The sequence below is a fragment of the Moschus berezovskii genome, chromosome 3 (genome assembly GCF_049115385.1).
Source record: "Moschus berezovskii isolate FMDL1 chromosome 3, NW_MosBer_1.0, whole genome shotgun sequence".
Taxonomy (NCBI): domain Eukaryota; kingdom Metazoa; phylum Chordata; class Mammalia; order Artiodactyla; family Moschidae; genus Moschus; species Moschus berezovskii.
The window spans coordinates 25,926,683-25,949,663 of NC_142462.1; the positions used below are offsets into that span (position 1 = coordinate 25,926,683).

The 22,981-nt window shown below is 40.6% G+C and overlaps 1 protein-coding gene across 1 annotated transcript in view; it reads right to left on the minus strand.

Moving 5' to 3' along the window:
* Window positions 1–22,981, minus strand: part of THSD7A (thrombospondin type 1 domain containing 7A) — a 504,524-nt gene that overhangs the window by 6,027 nt on the left and 475,516 nt on the right. Inside the window, exons 22-26 of the mRNA XM_055420502.2 lie at window positions 11,071–11,244; window positions 7,056–7,151; window positions 3,712–3,794; window positions 3,151–3,361; window positions 71–158 (exon numbers count right to left, since the gene is read on the minus strand). Coding sequence (XP_055276477.2) covers window positions 71–158; window positions 3,151–3,361; window positions 3,712–3,794; window positions 7,056–7,151; window positions 11,071–11,244 — 652 coding nt within the window. The remainder of the gene's footprint in view (window positions 1–70; window positions 159–3,150; window positions 3,362–3,711; window positions 3,795–7,055; window positions 7,152–11,070; window positions 11,245–22,981) is intronic.

A 22,981-nucleotide genomic window follows, 5' to 3' on the forward strand; every position in this document is an offset into this window, starting at 1 on the left:
GGTTATGGCCAATTGAAAGTATTTCCCCTGAAATAGATCTCCTTAGATTTTTAAACATTTAAACACTCACCAAGCTAGATAGATCATGGAGACAATGAAGATGAGTAACACGAATGCCCCGGCTGCTACGCCGTAAACCCAGGTCTTCAGTCTCCCGTCTAAGAAGAGTAGATATTGGTCGTTAATTTACATTAGTCTGCCATATATATTCGGAGAAGGCAATGGCAAGCCACTCCAGTACTATTGCCTAGAAAATCCCATGGATGGAGGAGCCTGGTAGGCTGTAGTCCATGGGGTCGCTAAGGGTCGGACACGACTGAGCGACTTCACTTTCACTTTTCACTTTCACACATTGGAGAAGGAAATGGCAACCCACTCCAGTGTTCTTGCCTGGAGAATCCCAGGGACGGGGGAGCCTGGTGGGCTTCCGTCTATGGGGTCACACAGAGTAGGACATGACTGAAGTGACTTAGCAGCAGCAGCAGCCATATATATTACAGTCTTTAATTATGACCAACGACCAGTCACACATGACCAAGTTCTTTCAAAACTCAAAATGAATTATTGCTTAGGCAGAGTTAATGATTAATGCAAAGCTGCTATTTTGTGTTAGATGCTCTTTCATTAAAGATAAATTATCAATGAAAACTGAATTGAAAAATGATAAATAATGTTGCAATTCAAGTTCAGATTTCAAGTTAATATGTCTAAATTTCTGCTACTTCCTATATGGATTTTAAACTCAACATACGTGTTGCTGCTGCTGCTGCTGCTGAGTCACTTCAGTCGTGTCCGACTCTGTGTGACCCCATAGACGGAAGCCCACCAGGCTCCCCCGTCCCTGGGATTCTCCAGGCAAGAACACTGGAGTGGGTTGCCATTTCCTTCTCCAATGTGTGAAAGTGAAAAGTGAAAGTGAAGTCGCTCAGTCATGTCCGACCCTTAGCGACCCCATGGACTGCAGCCCACCAGGCTCCTCCATCCATGGGATTTTCCAGGCAATAGTACTGGAGTGGCTAGGCATTGCCTTCTCCGCAACATACGTGTTACACTATATAAATGTTTTCTCCTGATTTTCATTTTATTTTCAGAATGGCAATTGTGAGAAAAGAAGAAAACAATGGAATTCAAGAAATTCCTACAACTTTTTTGATGCTGACAGGTATCTCAATGTAAATTTTGTCATTTAAATATTTTTTTCAGATGAAAGTAAATATATTTAACATTTTTGGAATTAATAATCCTTTATCTAGTTTATACTTTAGAGTGTGCTTTAAAATTAATTTGACAATATCATTTGTAAAAATAACCAAGTTTGATTAACACATGAAAGAATCTCAAAATAACTTTTTTCTATCTTTTCTATTTATGGTATCAGACAAGACAGGAACTTTTTTCTAGTTTTATGACAGGAACTTTTAAAATTTGGTTTTCTGGTCTCATTCTCTTTGAACTTCTGTTTTATATTCTGAATAAACTTCAAACGGATGATAGTATTAATGATTTTGCCTAACTTGTTCCTCACACCAACATATATTTTCTGTTATACCCAACCAGCTAAACATTAATTTTAAAATTGAAATTATAGATTGGGCAAACTGATCCCACAGAGACTCTGGTTTATCCAACATTTGAAAGACATCAAAAGCAAATGAGTACTATCATGATGATGATGATGATGATGATGATTTTTGCCTACAGCTGGATCAACTTTGGAGTTGTTATATGCTGGAAATAAACCAAGTTAATATTCTAGATATTCTTTTTTTCAATTCTAAATATTTAAAAAACTGAGTGAGTTCAAAATCAAAAGAACTGTTCTACTGTTGGGTTTATCTGTTCTGAGAGAAGTTCAACAAATATTTTTGGGTTTTTCAGAAAACAAGAGCATGATCTAATTGTATGTTTTTATAATGTATAGCTTTTTAATATATTAAAATGCTCATTTTAGGAACATAAAATGAAAAATGACAATAATAATATGTTATATTTAAAAAGCAGTTTTATATGAGGAGATCTGCTTGAATTCTTGGTCAAGGTCAAGATTGCAAATGGCTATTTGTTGGTTCGCCATCTTGCACACTGAGAAGAAGAGCTTCCCATGCTTACACAGACAGGTCAGCTTTACAAAATAAATTTTATTTTCAGATCAAAATCTAATAAAGTCAGGGATGATGTGGTTATATATGAATCACCCTAACAGTGAAAATACTTAAAAAAAATCCCAATAGTGATTCACCAGTGAGGTAAAGTGTTTTGACTCCATGCATTAAAAAATACAGTTGTGCTAGCTATGCAAATTCTTTCCTTCCTTTCTCAAGTTTCTAATGGAGTTAGGAAGTAGTTTATGCTTTGCTTTGCCTGGCAATTTCCTTTGGTCATGAAGTGGTAATCCCTCTAGGGTGTGAGGAGAAGTGGCATGAGCTGAGTTACATGTAGCTCTCGTAGCACATTTTTCAAGCCCCAGCTTAGTTCCAGGGATGAGTATGTGGCGGAATCAGCGGAGGAGACCAGATGTTCAGGTAAGGATGGAATGTGACCAGCCTCCAGACTTCAAGTCCATTGCTGGATACATTGTGGGCTGTCTGTTTAATGACAAGGGTCTGGTCAGTCTCCAAGTTTAGGCTGTCCCATCGAGACGGGAAGGCTCCACGCCTGTCCCCATGTATGTGGTCCTAGTGCAGATTCTGAGTATTTGAGTGTGCCAGCTCCAAGCGCTGACAGAGATTGGTCTGGCTGCCAAGCATCCCCTGCATTACTGACCTTCCCATTTAGGGTTCAAATATTTAACACTCTGTGGTCAAATGGAAAATTCTTGAATGTCTTTTCATAGCTCTGATTTGTTCTAGTTCTGCATGAGAACACAATTTCCCCCTAATATTTTCACTGTGAGATTGCTTTCATCAATGTGAAAATAATTCTAAATTTACGACTGAAATTTATCAATCCTAGAATTTTTCTCAGAAGCGAGCAGGTTCATATCTCTGAATTTTGAGTATGATTGCCTTTTTCATAATAATTGTAAAAATTATACGAATGTAAGACAGTATCAAAAGAAATGACTATAGATGAAATAATTCTGTCTTAAGAAAATGCTTGCTCATTATTGGTTAAATATACAGCCTCATCAGCACTGTCTGGTCACTTCACCTGGCCCAAACGGCTGCAGAAACCAGGTCCGTCCCCGTCCCACTGGGTTACTGGAGGGCTGGGTTGGATGCACTGCCCGGCTGGTCTTCACGTCTCCTCGTCTGTCCTCCACAGTGGGAATCACCATCACGGGGATAAGTGTGCACTGCTCAAGCGTGCCACTGGAGGACATGACTTCAGTGTACCCTTCTTCACAACTGCACGTCCTCGTCTGCAGGAGAACAAGACTTACACTCTGCATGCAAGGTGATCTTTGTAAGTATACCACACCTGACCCGAAGGGGAGGCTCTAAAGAGGTACTGCTCTGGGAACTGACTCCACGTAATTTCTGTCACCACTATGTAAGAAATAACACAATTTTTTGGTACCTTATACAAATTTATTCTAATGGTACAAGGAAGTGCATTCAGAATTATTTATACTGATAAAAAGAAGTAGTCCCAAAATAGAATTTTTATGCAAGACATTTTTTTGGGGGGGGGAGGGAATGGATTGTACCAGAAGCAGTGTGGTGACAAAGGATGAGGCTGGCTAGTCTACTCTAATGAATTCACACATACCTCGCTACAGTATGAGTGGGGTTGACTACACGGTGGGTTACAAGACCTGTCAGCATCAGGCTGGCGCACCACCAAGCAGCCCCCTGCAGAACAGAAAATCATATTTTGACAAGTAGCATCTCTTGCAGTGATTTAAAAAAAATACACCATTGTTGTAGACTAGTCTTTGAATCCTGAACCCCCTTGGGAGTCCCACAGACTTCTGAGGGCAGCTGGTTAACCTTGACCACTTTATTTAGGAATTTGAGACCCTTCTTCAGAGGACACAACACCTGCCACCCCAGCAGGTGCTTAGTAAGTACCTGTTGATTAGATAATTTTATAGCTGATATTTTGAAAACACTAATTGTCTGCAAGCTAATGTCAGTTTCTGAGACCAAGGCCATCATTAAAAAGCAGATTTAATTCTCTTTTAAAGTTTAAATTCTTTCCTTGTTTTTCAAATAAAGTCTTCAACTTAAGATACCTTTTTGATTTATGTGACAACCTTATAAATGGATTTTTTTATAATACATATTTCTTTTGGAAAAAGTCACTAATTCAGGATTTTTTTTTTTTTTTTTTTTTGGTATATAAGAAGACAAATGCAGCTTCTAAGTGGTATGTCTGCACTACTGTTTTAACTTGACACCGCAGTTCTCCAGTGACTCCTCTTATTTCCTCCTCCTTCTTGAGTTTAGTACCAGGTATGCCACAGTGGTTACAATGAAGTTTTTAGGATGAGACTAGCTGTCATTAAGAAAGAGAACTGGCAGCATGTAAAGAACTCATAGTTTCAAACCACACTTGATCAATTTCACAGAATTTTAGCAAAGCAAAAATTTTCCTTTATTTATTGAACTGATGAACCTCTGGAATTGAATTAAAGATGTTAATTCTTTGCCTTATCACTTAACATTATAAACAAAATATTCACAGAAAAGTTGTTATGGAAAATTGATTAGTCATTGGAAGGCAGCTGGAGTGACATGGCTGTACTGAAGGTATTAGCATTAAACATATGAGGACAAAGGAAAACATTGTGAGCTTCCTGTAAGGACAACTATTCATAAAATGAGAATAATCGATCATGGTAGGTAATATACTTTACATGCTTGTCTATTTCCCATAAACAGTCTCACCTCTCCTAAAAGATGGGAGAAAAATGCATATAGTGTTTTATTACAAATCATTTACAGAATTTCTTTCTTTCTTTTTTGCTATAAAACAACTTTAGATGGGGATAAATACATGGGATACTCTACTATATGGAAAAGAAATTGAAAATATGATTTCTGCAGGTAAGTCTTTTAAAATTTGACTTACCTTTATATTGGGGAATAGCCCCAATTTCAGTGTGAAAAGAATGTGTAGAATAAAAGTCAGACAACGATTATTTGCATCCATATTTGGAAAAAAAAATACTGAAAACTAACAGGATTCACTGGGAAAGCTGTAAAACTCCTGATTAGCTTAAAGAAGGTAGACATTTATTTTCAACACCTGAGTTGAGTGGTGTCCATGCATGCTAATTCACTTCAGTTGTGTCCGACTCTCCGTGACCCCGTGGACTGTAGCCCGCCAGACTCCTCTGACCATGGGGATTCTCCAGGCAAGAATACTGGAGTTGGTTGGCATGCCCTCATCCAAGGAATCTTCCTGACCCAGGGATTGAACCTGCATCCCTTACATTGCTTGCGTTGGCAGGCAGGTTCTTCACCACTACTGCCACCTGGGAAGGACCGCCTCTCTAATGTCTTCAGGTTCAGAAAGCCTGTGCTCCTCTCCCCAGAGCTCCGTCTCCCCCTGTTGCCTCTGAGAGTGGCTTGCTTGGATTTTTTTTTCCAGAAAATGACACTGTCAGAGAGCAAAGGGTTTCCTGGTAGATGTCTTTATTATAGATGTGTCCCCTGAGAGTTGCTATTATCAAGTGTTTCTTAATCCAGATTGCTCATGTATAAAATCTTATCTTCACAAGAATACAATTTGACATCCTGCTCTAGCTTTCATAGGCTGGAAATGTATAATTCAGTTCAGTTCAGTCACTCAGTCGTGTCCGACTCTCCGCGACCCCATGAATCACAGCACGCCAGGCCTCCCTGCCATCACCAACTCCCGGAGTTCACTCAAACTCATGTCCATAGAGTCGGTGATGCCATCCAGCCATCTCATTCTCTGTTGTCCCCTCCTCCTCCCGCCCCCAACCTTTCCCAGCATCACAGTCTTTTCCAGTGAGTCAACGCATTGCATGAGGTGGCCAAAGTATTGCAGTTTCAGCTTTAGCATTAGGTTTCAGTAAATCCAAGTAATTTAAAATTCAATATAAAAATTTATGCTTTCCAAAAAGCATAATGATCCCTGATCCTGTCATCTTACTGTAGATGCTACAGTTAAATTTACAAATAGATATTACTCAGAGGCATCAAAATGCACACTACCTTTTTTTCCGCCAGAGGGTCAAAACAATGGCAGCAGGTCAGCAGGTCCTCTGAATAGTTAACGTGCAACCCTCAGGTTACCCTATGGAGAGTCCTGTGGACAGATCTCCACAAATACGTTGTTTGAGACACTAGGGATCCATCTCTGGGTCCACAGGCTTGACGCTGAGGTTCTCGTTCTGAACTTAGTTCCTTGATAGGAAATTTTTACAGGTTGGCTCACTCTATCTCGTGAGCCAATTTTCTTTCCTCTTCAAGGGTCTTTGGGATCCCTTGCATTTACTGGACTCAGATAAGGAAACTTGTAGTAATTGTAGATTAATTCTATGGGGTCTGTCTGGGTCAAAGGGAATTTTAAAAAAAGCTCTTTATTTGGATGTCTCCTTTCAATGTATAATAAGGTTTGAGTGGGAACAGAGTAGGTACAGTGACTACTCAGATGCTCTGAGCTTGAGTTTTACCAATAGGTCTGGTATCTTAGTTAATTAAAAAAAACTAGAGGTCATAGATTTCTGAATTGAAGCAAATATTTGGACTTGTATAATCTATTCTCTTGGCAATATTTTTGGACTGCATATATTGCCTCTAAGGTACAAAAACAGATATAGTCAACAAAACACTGACTTTGTAGCATGTAATAAGTTATTAATATATAAGTTTTTATGGAAACAATCTGAGATTTACTTATAATAGTAATTAGAATTAGACAGTAATATCTAAAAAGGCTGGGTGAGGGGGAATTTAGTTGAAACATTTAAAAGTAAAATAATTTATCACTGGTCATCAGGTATACAGCTCAGGTATCGTGAACTCAACTGCATGTGGAATACTGAAAGAATATCTCTGCTTTCTTAATTATTTTCTTTAACAAAATACATGTGAGTTATAGGAAGACTTTCAAAGAACAAAGAGGAATGGAAGGTTTACCTGTTACATTTACACCATCTGATCTTTGACACCAGACTGTTCGGGAAGAGCCCTTCCAAGCACTGGCCATCCATTTATACTCGTAACACTGTCCATCTGCAGGGCACAATACACATTAACAGAGGCATGCTGAAGGCCAGGGGGCAATCATGGAGAGAAGTATTAGTGAAATATTTATAAACAATTGGAAAGGGATAAGAAGTCCATCCTGAATGATTCAAATGTGAAGTTACCATCCTGAAGTTGCCATATAGATGTTAGAAAATTCCAGATGTGTGCCTAAATGCCAACTAATTTTCCAAGTCAGCTACCATACTCTTTGATGTGAACCTAGATTTTCAATTTAAATATATGTTTTATTTAAAGCATTATATCAGACATACAAATGAGGACAGAGAGTAACTGAAAAAATATATTCAACTACCCATCATTCAATTTTAACAAATATTACCATTTAGTCATATTTGCTCTACTTTTGTTTGTTGATGAGTTAAAAAAACTAACAAACTTGATGCCCTATTATATTCTTTCCTGATCTCTCTCCATACCTGTCCTGCAATATGTACTATTTTGAAGTAGATACAAGCATTTCTGTGACAGGCTTTTTATTCTTTGAATATAACTATACTGTTCAGTTCAGTTCAGTCGCTCAGTCGTGTCTGACTCTGAGACCCCATGAATCACAGCATGCCAGGCCAATCCATAAATGACTTACAGTATTATTTTTAGGCAGTTTTAAAATTTAAAAAGCATTATATTGACACATGATACATATATCTTTTTGAAACTTAATAGTCAATGTTATAGATTAAATATTTCTATGTGATTTTTTAATACAGACACAGTCATTAATTTTAACTGCTACATAGAATTCCATGATACTAACTACTACAATTTATTTCCTCTATGGGTGGACGTTTAGGTTGTGTTCAATTCATGCTATTACAGCAGTGCCTCAGAGCTCAACCTTGTGCAAGCCTCCTGCTGCTGCTAAGTCACTTCAGGCGTGTCCGACTCTGTGCGACCCCATCGACGGAAGCCCACCAGGCTCCCCTGTCCCTGGGACTCTCCAGGCAAGAACACTGGAGTGGGCTGCCATTTCCTTCTCCAGTGTGTGAAAGTGAAAAGTGAAAGTGAAAGTGAAGTCGTGTCAGACCCTTAGCGACCCCACAGACTACAGCCTACCAGGCTCCTCCATCCATGGGATTTTCTAAGCAATAGTACTGGAGTGGCTTGCCATTGCCTTCTCCGCAAGCCTCCTAGTGCTTCCTTAAGGTAAATATTTAGAAGGGAAATTTCTGGGCATTACTGTAGGGATGGCTGAAACTTTACTAAACACAGGTCGTTTTTTTCTTTAAATGGTGACAGTTTACATACCCCAAGCAGTGAATAAGAGTTACTATCACTCTAAACCCTCACAAACATTTATAAGTTCCAGATTTAAATTTCTTGTCAGTCTTGCGGGTGTGGAAAGCTATCTTGTCATTTTAACTTTCTGCTACTGCTGCTAAGTCACTTCAGTTGTGTCCGACTCTGTGCGACCCTATAGACGGCAGCCCACCAGGCTCCCTTGTCCCTGGGATTTAACTTGCAGCTATTACCAAAGCTATCAAACAGTAAGGAAAACGTTTTGCAGCATTCAGATTTCCTCTTGTGAACTGCTTATGTATGTCTTTTGGTTGTCCCCAACCCTTCTACTGAAATCTATGCCTTTTCTGAGTTGTGGGAATGTTTTATTCTAGAATAACAGTTCTCAGATGATGGTCCAGGGAACAGGGATGCCTTTGGCATTCCCTCAGAGTATGTGTGAGGATTTTCCGCTCTAACTGCACACCTGGGTAAGTAAGCCTGGCCTTCCTTCACATACAGAAACTAAACTAAGATGCCAATAGACTGAATGCAGAGGCAGATAAGAGAATCCAGCTGTCTTCCGTTAAGCCAGATGTTACAGAGGTGTGAAAAAGTGTAAAAGAAGACCACGCCTGTCATTAAAGTTACTTTCTTTTTGCTTTGGAAAATAGTTATTTTTCGGGAAATATGTTATGATAACATACAATTGATTTGTGATTGTTTTAAATAAGTTACCAAATATTTAAAAACTTAACAGTTGTCATTTTTCAGTGTGCAAAAGTTTGATATGTATACATCAAAGAAAAGCCATTTGGGGTCCTCCACAATTTTTCAACTGTGAAATTGTCTTGAAATGCTGAAAAGTTTTAGGATAGTTGTTCTAGACAGTAATTCCTTCAAACTGACTTCAAATATATTTTCTATGTTTGTGGCTTGTCTGGTAACCTGGTTTATGATCTGTTTTACTATCTGCACATGCTCAGTTGTGTCTGACTCTTTGCGACTCCATGGACTGCAGCCCGCCAGGCTCCTCTGTCCATGGGATTCTCCAAGCAATAATACTAAAGTGGATTGTCATGCTCTCCTCCTGTTTCACTATGTAGAAGATTTAAATTTTGATCTAAAAGTATTTTTATTGTTTATCATTTTTGTTTGTGATCTTGGTGTTGTACTGGGGAGATTTTTTTTTTTTTTTCTACCCAACTTTGTTTTATTTCTTAAGATTTCACATAAATGGTTTTATTGTGTGTGCATGTGTGGGCCTATCTGATACACCTGGGTTTTAATAGTTAGTGAGTCCATGCTTTGCTTCTCTATTACTCTTGATAAATAACATTCTAAATAGCTGTCAAGTTTTTACATTTATTAACAAAATGTATTCACAGAAATTACAGTTTTTAAACACTATCAGTATTATAACTTTGTCCTCTTTTTTGTTTCATTGAGTTTTCCATGAGGTGGTCTACTTTGATCAAAAAACAAGCTATTGGTTTTATTGATTATCTTGGTTATTTTCTATTTCGCTGAATTTGTATTTATCTGTATTATTTATACTCTATTTCTCTTTTCTTTCCTTTTTTTTAAATTGAGTTGAACGTCGAGCTTATATTACACTTTCTCTCCTGTATAAGCATGTAAGGCTTTACATTCCCTTCTAAATACTTTGCTGCGGCACCCTGCATAACATTTGATATGCAATGCTCTAGAATTGTAGCTTCCAGTTTTTAGTTCTGTGGGTGAATGAGAGAATTTCTTTGCAATTGTTGTTGCCGATTCCTAATTGTCATTATGGGGTAAACAATTCTTTCTTTTCTTGGGAATTAACTCATTTATTGTAACTGCTGTCCTATTTCTCCTTCTTTACTTACCCTGTCCCCAGAATATGGTTGGTAAATTTGAGAAAATGTAATCAATAAAGTGGATAATTCAGTAATTCCTGGGTTAAGTCATCTAGCTCAGGTGGCTTTTATTCTAAGCACTGTTCAACATTCTAAGCTTTCCTCAACTTTTCAGTAATACAGATGTTATTTTGGCCGTTCTTTGCTAATATATGTCATGCTCCTTAATTACTTCAGAACATAAGCAAGAATGAGAGGTTTTTTTTTTTTTTTGAGCAAGACATTCTCTGCTAGGTAACAATAATGCTTTGTGGTTTTTGTAAGTGTAATGTATTGCTTATACTAGGTGCACGGCTCTGTGTGTGTATACATATACACACAGACATATAAACATATATTTTTATATATTCTGTATGTAAACTTTAGACCAGTCCTTACCAATACTTTATCAATTTCTGAGACTATAGTAAAATGTCTCATTTTGCTATTTTTTTGTAATTTTTCTTTTGATTTAAATAAACTGATATTTTTAGATTCACACTGGATCTGGATTGTTATAGGTACGTAGAAACAACATGCTCTGAATGATCTTAGCTTTTTTTAACATAAAATTTAGAGATACTTTTAAGTATTTCATACCTAACTTATGAAGGGTGGCAAGACTCTTCAAATCTTTAGAATTCAGAATCATACCCTTAACCTAATTCTCAACTTTTAAAAAGTGAGATCTTAGCAAATTTCCTTATCTAACAGAAAAATTTACACTTTTTCTTTTGCTTATGAACACAACACTAAAATAAATAGGTGTTATGAATGGTCGCACTCACCATCACATGATTTTGTTTCCAGCTTCTGCTCTGGGCACAGATGTTGGTTCTCTAGTTCTTGTATTATCACTGCTCTGGAACGGACCTGTATTCCACCAAAACCGAGGTCCTCGCCATTCACACAGGTCAGCTGACACAGGCTCCAGGAAGACCAGTCCTTCAAATAGCAGTCACCTGCAAAACACAGGTTGGTAGTTTATACCCTTACCTGTAAAGAATAGCCAGCCAAATCATCATTTTATGTTTAAGCCAGTTAAGCATTGTTTTTAGGTATGACAGTCATACATGAAATTGGTAAGACATGTATTCAGTTCAATTGTTCAGTCGTGTCCGACTCTTTGTGACCCCATGAACCACAGCACGCCAGGCCTCCCTGTCCATCACCAACTCCCAGAGTTTACCCAAACTCATGTCCATTGAGTCAGTAATGCCAACCATCTCATCCTCTGTTGTCCCCTTCTCCTCCTGCCCTCAATCTTTCCCAGCATCAGGGTCTTTTCAAATGAGTCAGCTCTTCGCATGAGGTGGCCAAAGTATTGGAGTTTCAGCTTCACCATCAGTCCTTCCAGTGAACACCCAGGACTGATCTCCTTTAGGAGGGACTGGTTGGATCTCCTTGCCGTCCAAGGGACTCTCAAGAGTCTATTTATATATTTGTGCTAATAGTGTTATTTTCCGAGTGGATGTTACTGATTATAGGCTATGTGTCACTTAATAATATCAATGTAAACTATGCTTAAAGCAGCTCATCTGTCATGATTCCCCTTATCTTAAATGACAACAATACTGAATTAACACCAACTACTACAACTCTTGTCATTATCATCATAAAGAGGTTTACTAAGCACTTCGTACTATTAAAAGAAAATATAAATAGACATAGGTCTTGTTATGTAGGTATTCAAAATTTTGAAGAACTTGAAGTCCAAGGCTTGGTTCCTATTTCTTCCCAAAGTTGTGGAGGTGAGACAGTCAACCAATCTGCTCTGGTGTGGCAATAAGGCACACAATTTCCTCTGACCTGTATCTTCTGCCACTTTCTTCAATTATATACTAAAGAATAATATATATGCAAAATGATGACACATCATAAGTGCACAGAGAGCTGAATTTTCAATCTGATTAAATAACCATGGAGAATCCCATGGATGGAGGAGCCTGCTGGGCTGCGGCCCGTGGGGTCCCTGGGGGTCGGACATGACTGAGCGACTTCACTTTCACTTTTCACTTTCACACATTGGAGAAGGAAATGGCAACCCACTCCAGTGTTCTTGCCTGGAGAATCCCAGGGACAGGGGAGCCTGGTGGGCTGCCGTCTATGGGGTCACACAGAGTCGGACACGACTGAAGTGACTTAGCAGCAGCAAGCAACCTTTAAATCCAGTGACAAAGCATTCTCAGAATCCCAGTAACCCTCCCCACATTACGCATGGAGTAGAATCACTTGCACTTTCTAATATTTGATTTCTTTCACTCATTTGTGTTTGTGAGATCCATCACAATTTGCTCATTGTTACTGCTCTGCTTTATTCTATAAACATACCACCATTTACATATCCATTCTACTATTGATGGGCATGTACAGAGTTGTAAATTTTTCTCATTATGAATACTGCTGTTGTGAACATTTTCGTGTGAGTTTTTTGGTGACCTTCCATCTGCGTCTCTCTTGGGCATATAACTAGAAACTATAGTTCTGTAGGAATTGTTGGGTCATAGCATGTGTTCATCTTCAACCAGTTTCAGAACAGGGGAGACTTAATGTGATACACCTTTCCCATACACTCATTCATTCTTTAGGACACTGCTTGATGATACTGTTCAGAGGGGACAGTACCTTTTGATAAATGCAGATCCATAAGAAGTTCTTATCACTTTAATTATTTCAGTCATATCACCTAATTTATATTGCCTTATATTATACTGAAGATGTCTAATGTTAGCATGAAGTTGCCTGGAGATCTGATTAATGAAAAGAACTTCTTGTGCCAGGATTAAGTTCTGGAAAGACATGAATTATTGACAAACAGATACATGTATAACACTAAAGTGGAATGGTTTTTGTAGGCCTTTATTATAGTGTGTCATTATTACTCTATGTAATGTCACCCTAAAATGAAGGAAATTCTTGTAAATTTTGGAATTGCTAGGGAGAAAGAAACTAGTAAGAATTTTTAAGCGGTCAAAGAAAGTTTTAGAATTATTTATATCCCTTAGGAAATACTACTTTTGGGTCACTCAGTTTTTAATTATACAGGAGAAACTATTAAAAATGAAATAGAGGAACTCCTGTCAATATGAGTGTAGTATAACTTCATCTCAGAGACTGCAAACTCCATGGAAGTAAAATACACCTTTTTACTACTAGGCTTTAGCTCTCTTCTCATATCACTTGATGGAGAAGGCAATGGCAAGCCACTCCAGTACTTTTGCCTAGAAAATCGCATGGACAGAGGAGCCTGGTGGGCTGCAGTCCATGGGGTCGCTACTAGTCGGACACGACTGAGCGACTTCACTTTCACTTTTCACTTTCACAGACTGGAGAAGGAAATGGCAACCCACTCCAGTGTTCTTGCCTGGAGAATCCCAGGGACAGGGGAGCCTGGTGGGCTGCCATCTATGGGGTCACACAGAGTTGGACACGACTGAAGCGACGTAGCAGCAGCAGCAGCATATCACTTGACAGAGTGTATTTCGACACAAAACTCAATCTTTTAATGTTAGTCTGTGAATTATACAACTAGCACTCCAAAATAATCTGTGTCAAGCTTCCAAGATTTAATAACAGTAAATGAGTGTGAGGCACTGACTTGCATAAAATATATTTTTATATTTTCCCATATAAACCACTGTCGTAATAAAACTACACTCTGTCTGCCAAAGATAATTACAACTGTTTGAAATGCATTTGCTACCTCAGTATTCTACTCTTTAAGCTTATTAGCTCATATGTTGCTAGCTTTTAAAACCCATCATTGGAAAAAATTAGCAAGAGAGGATTGGAAATGAATAGATTGTAATTTACAACAGAAGCTTCCCACTGGATTTCTAATTTGCTTTAATTAAAATGGTGAATTACCTTGTTCTATGTTACTATGGGATCTTGAAATTTTTCTTCAAGTTGTTTACAACAGATTTTATATTGGAGTATAGTTGATTAACAATGCTGTGTTAGCTATAAGTGTACAGCAAAATGATTCCCTGTACCTACACAAGTTTCCATTAGTTTTCAACTTCTTTTCCCATTTAAACTGTTACAGAATATTAAACCAAGATCCCTGTGCTATACAGCAAGCCTTGTCAATTATCTGTAGAAGTGTGTACATCAAACGCAAACTCCCAATCCACTTCCCAACCCCTTCCCCGCTGGTAACCAAGTTTGTGCTCTTGTGAGTCTGTATCTGTTTTGTAAATAGTTCATTTTATCTTTCTTTTAGATTGCACATGTATGCACCATCGTATGGCATTTCTCCTTCTCTGACTTGCTTCACTTATTATACTAATCTCCAGGTCCATCCATCGCTGTTGCTGCAAATGACACTGCTTCCTTCTTGCTAACGGCTGTGTGATACTCCCTTGTGTACCTGTACCCCGTCTTTGCCCATCCCTCTGTCAATTACATCGACGCTTAGATTACATCCAGGGCTTGCGGGTTGTAAACGCCATCACAAAGAACACGGCGTGGGTGAATCTGTTTCGAATTATGCCAGGAGTGGGACTGCAAGATCATATGGTAGTTCTATTTTTAGTTTTTAAAGCAGCTTCCATAATGCACGCCGACACGGCTGTACCAAATTATATTTCCACAGTCTGGGAGGGTTCCCATTTCTTCACAGTCTCTACAGCATTTACTGGTGGCAGCTTGACACGATGGCCATTCTGACAGGTGGAGGTGATACCTCCTTGAATTAATTTGCACTTCACAAATACTGACGGAAACCTCAGCAGAACAGATTTGAGAGCTTGGGATTTGTTTACGGTGGGGGGTTGGCTGGTGAAGGGAAATGGGCTAGAAGTAATGACACCCTTGGGTGTTTGTTCTGGCACATTCCACTCTCAGTTAGAACTCAGGACAGTTCAGTTCAGTTCATTTCAGTTCAGTCGCTCAGTCGTGTCCGACTCTCCGCGACGCCAGGCCTCCCTGTCCATCACCAACTCCCGGAGGTCACTCAAACTCATGTCCACAGAGTCGGTGATGCCATCCAGCCATCTCATTCTCTGTCGTCCCCTTCTCCTCCCGCCCCCAACCTTTCCCAGCATCAGAGTCTTTTCCAGTGAGTCAACTTGTCACATGAGGTGGCCAAAGTTTATAAGCAGAGTTGGGAATGAAGAAATGCTGCCTCCGTGTGGCCATCTTGAGTAACAGCAACTTTAAAACCGGTGCACAGGGGCACTTAAAACTCACAAGGTCTGCGGGACTGTAAGGCTCCTTCTTTCAAGAAATGGCCTGGGGTACATAATAGAATAACAATTCAAAAATGGGTTAGGCTTTTAAGAAGCCAGTTTCAACAGGTAACTTTACTCACTGTTTAAAAGAAAAAGGACCTGACAAAGATCCTCAACATCGTCCATCACTCAGTTCAGTTCAGTCGCTCAGTCGTGTCTGACTCTCCGCGACCCCGTGAATCACAGCACGCCAGGCCTCCCTGTCCATCACCAACTCGAGGAATGCAAATCAAATCTATACTGAGGGATCACTTCTCACCTGTCAGTGAGGCAATCATCAAAAAGTCTAAAAACAGTACCTGCTGGAGCGGGCCTGGAGGAAGGGAACTCTTCTCAGTGCTGCTGAAAATGTAAGCTGCTAACAGCCATTGTGGAGAACAGCATGGAGTTTCCTTAAAAACCTCAAGACACAGATACCACCTGGTCTGGGAGATTTACACAGAGATATATACACAGAAGAACCTACCTAGGTGAATTATGTCAGACACAGGAAGACAAATATCATACAGTATCGCTTATAGAAGGAATCTAGAAAACTGATACAAAAAATTCATTTACAAAGACACTCACAGTCTTGGAAGAGCCACTCAGGATTACTGAAGGGGAAAGAGCAAAGGCAGGGTTTGATCAGGATGTTGGGATTCATATATACACACTCAAGTATCTTAAAAAAGAGCATCACCAAGGAACTACGGTACAGCACAGGGAAACCTAGTTTACCCTTCAGCATACAAGAGAGAAGAAAGCATCCCCAAAGACCAGATATTCATCACTGTATAACTCTTCAAGCTGCTGTACCCTGCAACCAACTCAACACTGGAAAGCAACTATGCTTCAGTAGAAAGTAAGCATTAATGTGATAAATGAATTGCCTCCTATATTGCCCTCAGGGCTCAGTGACCTGGGCTGCCGCCACATCCCTGGAGACTGAGCAGACTTGGGGGCAAGGATGAATTGCCCTGGTCTGAGAAGGATATGCCAGCCACTGAGCCCCCATAGGACCTGCAGTGGGGGCTTTCCTGGTGGCTCAGCTGGTAGAGAATCCGCCTGCGATGCAGGAGACCCCTGTTGGATTCCTGGGTTGGGACGATGTTCTGGAGAAGGGACAGGCTACCCACTCCAGTATTCCTGGGCTTCCCTGGTGGCTCAGATGGTAAAGAATCTGCCTGCAATGAGCAATCCCTGGATCTGGAAGATTCCCTGGAGGAGGGCATGACAACTCACTCCAGTATCCTAGCCTGGAGAATCCCCATGGACAGAGGAGCCTGGTAGGCTATAGCCCATGGGGTCGCAGAGTCCTCCATGACTGAGCGATTAAGCATTGCACTGCAGGACCTGTAGTGTTTGTCCCCGCTGGTTGAAGGCACAATCTCGGGACCCAGACCGGCCCTCCAAAGCCACACCACGCCTAAGGTTCCCAGAGGATGGTGGGCCCTTTGGGCTGGAGGAGCTTTGAAAAGATATCTGGTCTCCGGGGCTCCCGGTGGTGGGGTTCCCACCTCCAGATTCCTTCCTTAGAGGCATCCGACTTAATTCTCTGCAGGGAAGAATTGAAGGTTTGGGGTTTTGTCAGGTATTGGGGGTGAAAAATGATGGGCAAGAAGTAATGAGACACAAGCCTGTGGGTGTTTGTTCTGGCACATTTCACACTCAGTCACAACTCAAAACAGGACTTATCTGAGTCTAGGGCAGCAATATTACCAGAGATGGGGAAGAAGTGCTGCCACCCTGTGGCTGTTTCTAGTAACAGCAACTTTAAGACCAGTGCTCGGGCACATGAAACTCAAAAGGCCTGCAGGACTATAAATATCTTCAACCCTGCAGTCATGGCCTGGGGTACATAACCAACTAACACTTAGAAACAGGGCACGCTTTCAAAAAGCCAATTTCAATAGGTAAATGTTAATCACACTCTTTAAAAGGAATAATAAAAAAACACCTACAAAGATCCTTACCAGTGCCCACTAAGAGAAGTACAACAAAATCTACACAGAGGCATCACCATCGACTCTGACCCATCAGAATGGCCATCACCAAAAACGTTACAAAGAGTAAGTGCTAGAGAGACTCTGGAGAAAAGGCAAACCTCCTACAGTGCTGCTGAAAACAAAGTGCTAACAGCCTCCCTGGAGACCAGCATGGAGATTCCTTAAAACCCAGACACAAGTACAATATGGTCCAGAAATCCCATTCCTGGGTGTACATTTGGAGCGAAGTATGACTGGAAAAGACACATGCACGCCAACATTCACTGCAGCACTATTTACAATAGCAAGGACATGGAGGCGACCATAATGTCCTTTCAGAGATGAATGGATAAAGAGGATGTGGTGTGTGTGTGTGTGTGTGTGTGTGTGTGACACAGGAAGACAAAGGTTGTAGGGTACAGTTATAGATGGAATCTAAAAATTGATACAAAACTCATTCACAAAATATAAAGACACAGTCTTGGAATTACCACTCAGGGTTACTGAAGGGGAAAGATCGGGGGTGGGGTGGGGAGGGTTTAATCAGGACTTTGGGATTAACATAAATACACACTCAAATATCTCTAAGAGCATCAACAAGGGCCTACATTACAGCCCAGGGAACCCTACTCAACACTCTAATACCCTATAGGGGGAAAACATCCCCCAAAGATGAGATATTCATCTATCTTATCAAGTTGCTGCACACCGACAACAAATTCAACACTGGAAATCAACTGTTTCAAATAAAAATTTTAATTTGACAAATAAAATGAATTGCCTCCTATATTCCCCTCATGCCTCTGTGAGCTGGGCTGCTGCCACATCCCTGGAGTCTGATCAGCCTTGGGGGAAAGGCTGGACAGTCCTCGGATATGCCAACAAGTGAGCCCCCATAGGACCTGTAGTGTTGGTCCCCTCTGGGTGAAAGCACAGTCTTTCACCCGGGCCAGCCCTCCACAGCCACACCAAGCTGAGGGCACCCAAAGGGGTTTGAACCTTTTGGGCTGGAAGAGCTCTGAAAGTCATCTGGATTCTAGGGCTCCCAGTGGTGGGGTTCTTACCTCCAGATTCCATCCTTAGAACTGCCTGACTTAAAGATGATGACAGCACCTTTGGAAGGGCAAAATTGAAGAGTTTGGGATTTGTCCAGAGGTGCGGGTGAAGAATGATGGACAGGAAGAAATGAGACACAAGCCCGTGGGTCATTGTTCTGGCACATTCCACTCTCATTTACAACCCAGGACACAATTTTCTCTAAGACTCTGGTGCCCCAAAAACCAGAGATGGGGAAAGAAGAGGTGCTGCTGCCTCGTGGCCATTTCCAGGAACAACAACTTTGAAAATGGAGGTCAGGGGCTCTTAAAATTCACAAGGCCTCTGGGGCCGTAATTGTCTCCTGCCCTCAAGACATAATCACGTAACAATTTGAAACAGGGCAGGCATTCAAGAAGCCCATTTCAACAGGGAAATTTTACTCACGCTCTTAAAAGAAAAAAAGCACCAACAACGATCCTTACCAGTGCCCACTGTCAGAAAAAGCAAATCATATCTCCACAGAAGTATCAGCTCTTATCCGTCAGAATGGCTATCATCAAAAAGTGTACAAACAGTAAGTGCTGGAAAGGGGCTGCAGAAAAGGGAACCCTTCTGCACTGCAGCTGAAAATAAAAATTGATAACAGCCACTGTAGAGACAGCATGGAGTTTCCTTGAAACCCTAAAGACACAGATACATTATGGTCCGGAAATCCACTCTTGGGTGTATATCTGGAGCAAAGTATAACTGGAAAAAACAAACCCCACTGTTTGTTGGGATTTCAGTATAACTGGAAAAATATTCCAGATAACTGGAAAAAAACAAACCACCCCATTCACTGCAGCATTATTTACAATAGCCAAGACATGAAGGCAATCCTGTGTCCTTCCAGAGATGAACAGAAAAAGATGTATTTATGTACAAGGGAATGTTACTCAGACATCTCAATGAATAAACTAATACCATTTGCAGAAACATAGAAGGGCTTACTGATGATCATTCCAGGTGAAGTACATCTGACAGGGAAAGACAAATATCATACAGTATCACTTTTAGATGGAATCTAAAAATGGAGACAAAGGAATTCATTTACAGAAGACAGAGAGTCACAGTCTTAGAAAATGCACCTAGGATTTTGTTAGGGGAAGAGCAGGGGTAGGCTTAAATAAGGACGTTGGGATTAACACGTGGTGGTGGTGATTTAATTATAAGTGGTGTTTCATTCTGGAGACCTCATGCAGCCCACTGGGCTCCTCTTCCATGGGATTTCCCAAGTAAGAATACTGGAGTGGGTTGTCATTTCTTTCTCCAGGGGATCTTCCTGACTCAGGGATTGAACCTGTGGGTCCTGCACTGGCAGTCGGATTCTTTACCACTGAGCCACCAGGGAACCTTTGGAGATAATATTGTTGTTGTTCAGTCACCCAGTAGTGTCCGACTCTTTGTGACCCCATGGACTGCAGCGTACCTGGCCTCCCTGTCCCTCACCATCTCCTGAAATTTGCCCAAGTTCATGTCCACTGCACTGGTGATGCGTTCCAGCCATCTCATATTCTGTTAACATAAACACACTCAAATATCTCAAAAAAGAGCATCAACAAGGAGCTATGTATGGTGTATCACAGAAAACCCTACTCAGCACTCTCATACCCCAGCAGGGCAAAGCAACCTCAGAAGACTAGATACTCACCTATGTATATCTGCATCTAGTTGCTATCCACCTACAACAAACTCAACCCTGGGACACAACTACACTCCAAAAGAAAATAAGGACTAATTTTACAAGTAAAATGAGTTCTCTCTTATATTCCCCGCAGGGCTTGGTGACCCTGGCTACTGTTACACCCTGAAGCCTGAGCAACCTGGGTCCCCCAACTGGACTGTGCATGGTGCTGAGGGAGGCGACAGCAATGTGCCTGCAAATGAGCCCCTGTTGGACCTGGAATGTTTGTCCCCTTGGAGGAAAGCAGTGTCCATGCTCCCCACATATACCTATTGCACCCAAAGGATGGTGGACCCTTGGGGTTGGAAGAGTTTTGAAAAGTTATCAAGTCCCCATAGCTCCTGTTGGTAGTGTTCCTACCTCCAGTTTCCTTCCTGTGAGGTGCCCAACTTAAAGATGACAGCACCATTGGCAGGGCAGATTGGAAGGTTTGGGATTTATCCAGGTAGGGGTGAAGAACATAGGCAGGAAATAATGAGACACAACCCTTGAGTCTTTTTTCTGTTACATTTCACTGTCATTTCCATCCCAGGAACAGGACTTTCTCTAAGGCCAGGGTGCCCCAATAACCAGTTTGGAAAGAGTAAATGCTGCTGCCTTGTGGCCATTTCTAATAACAGCAAATTGAAATCCATGTGCTCAGGGGCACTAAAAACTCAACAGGACTGTAGGGCTGTAAGTGACTCCTGCTTTAAGACAATGGCCTGGGGTACATAATCGAATAATTCAAAACAGGGCAGGCTTTCAAAAAGTCAATTTCAACAGGGAAATTTTACTTATACTCTTTAAAAGAAAAAAAGCACCTACAAAGGTCTTCCCTATAGCCTATTGTTAGAGAAAAGCAAATTAAGGACTTTCCTGGTGGTTCAGAGGTTAAGAGTGTGCCTTGTACAAGTTCGATTCCTGGTCTGGGAAGATCCCACGTGCCAGGGAGCAACTAAGCCTGTGCACCACAGCTGGAGCTCATGAGACGTTCAACTACTGAGGCCTGAGCTTCTAGAACCCATGCTGCACAACAAGAGAAGCCACCGCAATGAGAAGCCCGCACTCCGCAACTAGAGAGCCTGCATACAGCAACAAAGAACCAGCGCAGACAAAGAAAGAAACCCAGAAACAAGCAAATAAATATCAAAAAGAAAGCAAAGCAAATCTACACATCTACACGGAGGTATCACCTCTCACCAGTCAAAATGACCATCATCAAAAAGTCTACAAAGAGCAAATGCTAGGAAGGGCCTGTGAAGAAGGGAACCTTCCTACACCGCTGCTGAAAACCTGAATTGCTAACAACCACGTAGAGAACAGCATGGAGGTTCCTTAAGAACCTAAAGACACAGATACTGTATGGTCTGGAAATCCCACTCTTGGGCCTGTATCCAGAGAAAAGTGACTGGAAAAGACACACCTACCCCAAAGTTCACTGTTTACAACAGCCAAGACACGGAAGAGAGGAAGGCGCAAAAAACACGCACATACATACAACAGAATGCTGCTCAGCTATAAAACAGGATGAAATAACGCCGTTTGCAGCAACATGGAGGGACCTGGAGATTACTGTACTAAATGAAGTCAGTCTGACAGAGAAAGACAAATATCACATGCTATCATTTATATGTGGAATCTAAAAAAATAACACAAATGAACTTATTTCTAAAACATGGACTCATTAACTTCAAAAATAAACTTGTGGTTATCAAAAGAAAAAGGTGAGAGGGAGGGATAAATTAGGAGTTTGAGATTAACACATATACACTACTATCTATAAAATAGTCAGTTAACAAGGACCAATTCCCCTATAACACAGGGAAATCTACTCATCATTTTCAAATAATCTATATGGGAAAAGTATCTGAAAGTGTGTATGCACATAACTGAATCACTTGGCTTTACACCTGATACTTAACACATTATTGTAACTCAATTATACTCCAATATAAAATAGCAATTAAATGTAAAAAGATAGATAATTCACACTCAGTCTTGTTCTTTTCTAGCCCACAAATATATTGCTGCCCCTTGATCTTAAGGCCCAAGGTCATGCTTGACAATCTGCCTTTGGGTGTTCTGCATGAAGCTCAAATTCCTCATCATTAACATATCACTTCCTGTTAATTATTTCTACACCACTTGATACACAGCATTTGCCTTCCACATTTTACTTGCTTGCACTCTTGTGTCCAACATTGAGCCACAATGATTTCTTCGAAAGTTTCCTCACATAGCATTATTTTTTCTTACTCTTGAATGATAATTTAGCTGGCAGTAGAATTTTAGGTTGTTGATTATCTTGTATCATGCTATGAATATATTCCATTATCTTTTGGCTTCTATCTAACTAAGACGATATGTTATAATTCTGATTGTCTTCCAGTTGTGGGTTATCTGCTTTTTTCTTTCTGAATGCATCATAAATTCTCTATTTTCCTACATTTTATGTTTTCACTACAGCGTATCTAGGTGTGAATTTGTTGTGCACTGTACCCAGGACCCACAAGAAGCTTTCATTATGACTTAAATCCTTCTCTATGCCTTACGTGTATAAACACCACCTGCCTCTCATTCTCCATTCTCTCTTTCTGAAAATCCTGAATACAGATATGTTCTACCATTCTTTGCAGATGTTAAAACTCTAAGGCGGTGAGTGTCAATAGAGGCTTACATGGAACTGGACTTCACCCCTGGCTGGCAATAAGGAGGCAGTGCCCGCTTCATCCACACTGCAGCCGCTAGCTGTTTG